The sequence below is a fragment of the Arachis duranensis genome, chromosome 2, assembly GCF_000817695.3.
Source record: "Arachis duranensis cultivar V14167 chromosome 2, aradu.V14167.gnm2.J7QH, whole genome shotgun sequence".
In the NCBI taxonomy this organism is placed as follows: Eukaryota; Viridiplantae; Streptophyta; class Magnoliopsida; order Fabales; family Fabaceae; genus Arachis; species Arachis duranensis.
In genome coordinates, this window is record NC_029773.3 from 59,300,436 (window position 1) to 59,306,981 (window position 6,546).

Below are 6,546 nucleotides of genomic sequence, written 5' to 3' on the forward strand. Positions count from 1 at the left end.
GATGGCAATCACTACCACGTTAGTGGCCACGTTAATCTAATTAACTTGAACTCTAACATAGGAAGGAGGGGTGTTTGGAGCATTAGTGATAATGGTAAGTGTCACTAACGCTCTCAAAGCTTAGGCATGCCCACGTTAGGAGTCACGTTAGTTATACTAATGTGAACTCTAACGTAGGGAAGGGGGAACAAGGCAACATTATTGGAATAGGGAAAGGGGGAACAAGGCAACGTTATTAGAAAAGGTGATTCCCAATAACGTTTGCGAAGGACCAAGAGGCAACGTTAGTGGTCACGTTAGTGCCACTAACGTTGAAGTTAACATTGATCATTTTGGGTTGAAACGTTAGTGGAAAAGGTGATTGTCACTAACGTTCTCGAACCCACATCCTCACTTAACGTTAACGCCACTAACGTCCTAACTAACGCCCATGCCTAACTCACATTTTTCTGCAAACAAAGCTGAGCCCACTGAAGATTGTAACTGCTTTAACTCAAGCTCAAAGGCCCATATCCAAGACTTGAAGAACTCACTAGAAGATCAAGAAGAGTAGTATATATAGGAGTAGTTTTGAACTATAGGGAAGCTTGGCACTTTTGGAGAACTACACTCTGTATATTTACTTTCTGCATTTTCTAGTTTGGGAAGCATGTATTCTGTTCTACCATTTTTCATTTCCATTTCCATAACTATGAACAACTAAACCCCTTTCATTGGGTTAGGGAGCTCTGTTGTAATTTGATGGATCAGTTATAGTTTCCATTCTTCTTCCTCTTTCTTTTCTCTTGATTTACTAGGAAGCTTTTGATCTTAATCTAATTGGTTAGTTGTCTTGGAAAAGAAAGTCTCCATAATTGGATCTCTTCTGAGCCTTGGAAAAGGGATTAGGAGATCATGCTAGAAATGCTTTCTCATGTTGGACCAAATTGGGGTTTGGGCGGATATAGTGACATGTAATCCTCCCAACACTTTGATTTGGAAATACATGTGGTATAATCAGTGACCATACTTCATCTCTTCCCATGAGCAATTAAATCAAGGAATTGGGCAATTGTTCAAGCTTAGAGAGATTGGATTGCTAAGGAATTGGGATCCAATCACTTAAGATTGCCAAGGAGATCAATGACTGCATTGATTGAGGAAGAGATGAGAATGAACTTGATCCGGAGAATGCAACATCTCCTAAGCCCAATGAATTCCCTATCTTTGATCTTACCCTTTCTCTTTACTTTATGCCATTTATTTCCATGTTCATTTTCCCATATCCCCATTTAAGATTCTGCACTTTACTTTCCTGCCATTTAATTTTCTGTAATTCTCAACTAAATTTCTATTTAGCTCAACTAGCACATTCTTCCAACTAAAGTTGCTTGACCAATCAATCCCTGTGGGATTCGACTTCACTCTATTGTGAGTTTTTACTTGATGGCAATTCGGTATACTTGCCGAAGAGAAATTTGTTGAGAGACAAGTTTTCGTGCATCAGGCGCGCATGCGTGGGAAGCTGCACGTGACCTCATTAAAAGAAATCATGCCTGGCAATTTATGAGGCTCATTAGGCCCAATTTCAAGCTGTTTCTGCATGGAAAAAGACCCAAGAATGCTAGGGAGAAGGGGGGATCAATCATTTTGACACTAAGACACATTTTCTATTTTTTTTGGGTTTTTTTGTTCTTCTAGAGAGAGAAACCCTTGTTCTTCTCTAGATCTAGCTTTAATTTGATCTTCCCTTGTTGAATCTAAATTGGATTTTGTTAATTACTAGCTTTGATCGTTTAATTTGAATTCCTTAGTATACTTTTGCTTAGATCTTGTGTTAGTTTATGGATTCTTGTCAATTGTCACCTTATACCCATTGCATGAATGTTGTGAATCTTGACTTGTTGATGTTACATTGATGATTTCTTTGCTTAATTGTGTTATTTGAGTGATTGTAAGTTGATATTTGTTAGTGGGTATTTGTTAATTTCAATCCAATTGCAATTTGAATATGTCTTTTGTTAATGCTTACCAAGTGTTTGATAAATTGTTTGCCTTGATTATGGAGTAGTTCTTTTTACTCTTGGCTTAGGCCAAGGGAATTGGGTAAACTTGAGTCATTGGATCTAATGGATTTGATGATTTGGAAACCCTTAGTGGTCAATTTGATAGCCATTGACACTAGCCTACTACTAGGTTAATTAGTAGTGAGGTTAGACCTTATGTGTAGATGTTGACCAAGCCATTTAACTTACTTCAAGTATAGAAGTAGATTTACTGAGTTTAGCTCCTCATAATTGTCAAGATATGGTTATTAGACAAGAATAGTGACCCCAATTCCCATGTCTAGCCGAGAGTTATTTTTATCATTCTTATTTAGAAAACCAAAAATCTTCATTGCCTTAGCTTAGTTATAGTTCTTGTTTAGTTGAGAGTAGAATTAAATTGAATGTTGTCTTCTTAGTTTGAAATTGCTCACATCTTGCTTAGTTATTTGAATTAATTCCTTGCACTTTAGATTACTTGTTTGCTAAGATTCCTAGTTTACTTTCTTGCTCATGACTTACAACTCCGGATTTCTAACCAATGTTGAAGCACATGTTTGCCTATTCCTTGTGAGACGACCGGAGGTTTGAATACTTCGGTTACTTTATTGGGGTTGAACTTGTGACAACCAATTCCTTTCTAAATTTGATCCTCGAGGATTGTTGTTGGTAGAGCTATACTTGCAACACAACTTCATTGAGAAATTCTCTTCCGACACAATTCCCGTGGCCATCAAATTTTTGGCGCCGTTGCCGGGGAATGGTTACAACATATGCCTTGATATTGGTTATGTGAATTTGTGAATATTGTAGATAATTTGTTTGCTTTCAATACTTAGCTATAGTTTAGCTTCTTTTATTTTGTGCTATGACTCTCAAGTTTGATGACTCAGTCTCAACCGAATTCTAGCTTAGCCAATTTTGATCCCGACATTGAAAGAACTCCGTTACACACTCGGCAAGCTAGACGGCGGTTGGACTATATGGCTAGTACTTCGGCCTCTCTTGAGGAACATACCGAATCACTAGACGGTACCGAGAGTGACTTGGAGTCCGCTACTTCCTATTCTTCTGTTGGCACTACTAATACATCTTTGTATTCTACAGGTGAAACACACATAGCGGAGCCACGCCGGATCACTTTACATGAGCAAGGAGCTCCGGATATTGTACTTCAACCATTGCAAGCAAGGTATCCTAACCTTGATCCAAACTTTGAATTGAAGAGTAGCTTGCTAAATCTACTACCTAAGTATCATGGGTTGCCAGGTCAAGACCCCAACTGACATCTAAAGGATTTTCAAGTTACTTGTTCTACGGCTCGAAGGCATGGAGCCGATGAGGTGGCTATCATGGTTTTTGCTTTCCCTTTCTCTCTTGAAGCGCAAGCAAAGACATGGTTTTATTCGCTACCGGATGAGATTGCTACCAATTGGGATTTCTTGAGAAGAGAGTTTCTAGATAAATTCTTCCCACCAGAGAAGATCGACTACATCCGGAAGGAGATTTCGGGTATAATACAAGGAGACCAAGAGAGTTTGTATGAGTATTGGTCTCGGTTCAAGAGGCTATTAGAATATTGTCCACACCATAGAATGAACACTCACTTGCTCATTAGCTACTTCACCGGAGGTCTTTGTGTGAAAGATAGAAGATTGCTCACCGCTTCTAGCGGTGGTTCCCTTTCGAAAAACAAGACGGAGGGAGAAACTTGGAGTTTGATAAAGGATGTTGCCGAAGCTACACAACATACAAGGGTGAGAAGTAATCCTTTCAAGGGTGTGGTAGAACCCTCCCCTTCCGAATCAAGCCTAATCAAAGCACTTGGGGATATGACCACCATCCTCACGCAAATACAAAAGGATCAAAAGGAATTCTACTCCATCCAAGCCGTCCAAGCTCCATTTCCAGTTGCTCAACTTGAAGGCCCTCCTAGGATTTATGGTTTGTGCTCTAGCACTACACATTACACAGATCAATGCCATCAAATTCAAGAGGAACATGCCCTTGTAGTGGCCAATGTGAATTACAACAATCGTTCACCCTATCCTTCTCAAGACCAAAACCACTACCTTCATGGTACTAATCAACATTAAGGGTGGAGGGATAATGCACAAGGGAGCAATCAAAACCAAAGATGGAACAACTCTCCTTCTCATCACAACAACAACCAATCTTCATCTCAACACCACCACAACAACAACAACTACCAAGCCAACCAAAATTATCACAACCAAAACCAAAATAACTACACCAAGTACCAAGTACCACACCATAAACAACAATCTAACCAAACCTCTCCATCTCCCACCAATCAAGTTGATGAGCTTAGAGCCACTGTGGATAAATGGGATGAGGGCTGTAAGGCTCAATTCGAGGCCATGAGTTCTCAATTGGCCAATTTCACCGACATGATTTTGAAGATGTCCATGTCCTCCTCCAACAATACCAACCAACCCTCAAGTTCTTCCAACCTTCCATCCCAACCCCAACCAAACCCAAAGGGCGGTCTCAACGCCATCACCCTACGGTCGGGAACTACATTAGAGGAGATACCTCCAAGGGTCTTGGAGGACATTCATGAGGAAGAAGTGATTGTTGAAGCTCCATATGAAAAGGGGGAGGTAGACAAGAGGCATGAGGAAGAAGGAGTAAACCTCAAGAAACCCAAGAGGAAAGCTCTAGTGGATGAGTCCATCCTTATTCCATTCCCTTCCATGGTGAAGAAAGCAAAGAAGACACCGAAATTTGATTTGAACATGCTTCAAGTGTTCAAGAAGGTTGAGGTAACCATACCACTTCTTGATGCTATTCAACAAATTCCAAAGTATGCAAAATTCTTGAAAGACTTATGTACACACAAGGATAGGATAGGAGATTTGGAGACATTATCCTTGGGTAGTTCAATTTCTTCCTTGATGGAACCTATTCCAAAGAAATGTGGTGACCCTGGGCCTTGTTTGGTGTCTTATTGTATTGGTGGACACACTTTTCATGATTGTATGTGTGATCTTGGAGCTTATGTAAGCATCATGCCGCTTTCTACCTTTGTGCGGTTGAATTTAGCTCCATTAAAGAAGTCGGCGGCAAGGTTTACCTTGGCCGATAAAAGTGTGATCACGGTAACAGGAATAGCCGAAGATATACTTGTGGCGATCAAGGATTTGATCTTTCCAGTTGAGTTTTACATCCTTGAAATGCCTCCAACAGAAAATAGAAGCTCATCCTCCGTTCTACTTGGTAGACCCTTCCTTAAGACCTCTAAATTCAAGTTAGATGCCTTCACCGGCACATATTCCTTTGAGGTTGGAGACAAGACTATCAAGTTCAATTTAGAAGAAGCCATGAAGCATCCTTCCGAAGAGCATTTCGTTCTTCGATGTGATGTAATTGATGAAGTGGTAGTGAAAGTGCAAGAAGAAGACCATAACAAGTTGTGCTACCACATTGTTGAAGAGACGGATGACCAAGAGGGTGAACATGAGAAAGTTGTTGAGAATGAACTCCGTGAGCTTGACGAAAAGGAACCTCAGCTTGAGGCAAGGAGTGAATTGAAGCCTCTCCCATCTCATTTGAAGTATGCTTTCTTAGAGGACAACCAAAAGTTTTCGGTCATTATTGCTAGTGAGCTTTCTAGTGAAGAAGAAGAAAAGCTCCTAGATGTTCTCAGAAAGTACAAGAAGGCAATTGGTTGGAGCCTCCCAAGTGCATGCATCGTATCTTTCTCCAAGAGGGAGCTAGGCTGGTTAGGCAACCGCAAAGGAGGCTCAACCCAACCATCCTCGATGTGGTAAAGAAAGAGGTCACTAGGCTACTTGATGCGGGTATTATATACTCGATTTCTGACAGTGAGTGGGTGAGCCCGGTCCAGGTTGTTTCCAAGAAATCAGGCATCACGGCGGTTACAAAGGATGATGGTGAAGTGGTCACCAAGAGAGTGCAAAATGCATGGCGAGTGTGCATCGACTATAGAAGGTTGAATGCCGCTACAAGGAAGGACCACTACCCTTTGTCCTTTATCGATTAGATGTTGGACCGTTTAGCGGGTAAATCCCATTACTATTTTCTTGATGGATTCACTGGTTACTTCCAGATTCACATTGCTCCTGAAGATCAAGAAAAGACCACATTCACTTGCCATTTTGGCACCTTTGCCTACAAAAGGATGCCATTTGGACTATGTAATGCACCCGCTACTTTTCAGCGGTGCATGACCAGTGTCTTTTATGATCTAATAGAGAATTATCTGGAAGTCTTTATGGATGACTTCAGTATTTATGGAACTTCTTTTGATTGTTGCTTGGAGAACTTAGAGAACTCATTGTCTTGAATTTTGAGAAATGTCACTTCATCGTAAGACAAGGTATAGTGTTAGGACATGTAGTATCTCATGAAGGAATTTCTATAGACCCGGCCAAGGTCGATGTCATCATCACTTTATCTCACCCCTCATCTGTGAGGGAGGTCCGCTCATTTTTAGGACATGCATGATTCTATAGGCGCTTTATCAAAGATTTCAGCA

At 40.7% G+C, this 6,546-nt stretch overlaps 1 protein-coding gene across 1 annotated transcript; it reads left to right on the plus strand.

Moving 5' to 3' along the window:
* The first annotated feature begins 3,376 nt into the window (after window positions 1-3,376).
* On the plus strand, window positions 3,377-6,051 carry LOC107474545 (uncharacterized). The gene is made up of 3 exons (XM_016094169.1): window positions 3,377-3,968; window positions 4,122-5,769; window positions 5,874-6,051. Exons 1-3 carry the CDS (start codon window positions 3,377-3,379, stop codon window positions 6,049-6,051), a joined length of 2,418 nt encoding a protein of 805 aa, XP_015949655.1.
* The last annotated feature ends 495 nt before the right edge of the window (window positions 6,052-6,546 follow it).

Excerpts from the sequence above, each read along its gene's own strand:
- LOC107474545 (XM_016094169.1), top strand. The coding sequence starts at position 3,377 with ATGGTTTTTGCTTTCCCTTTCTCTCTTGAAGCGCAAGCAAAGACATGG. Across the intron at positions 3,969-4,121 it reads AGGCCCTCCTAGGATTTATG|GGTGGAGGGATAATGCACAA; the intron begins GTTTGTGCTCTA and ends ATCAACATTAAG. Across the intron at positions 5,770-5,873 it reads TCCAAGAGGGAGCTAGGCTG|TGAGTGGGTGAGCCCGGTCC; the intron begins GTTAGGCAACCG and ends GATTTCTGACAG.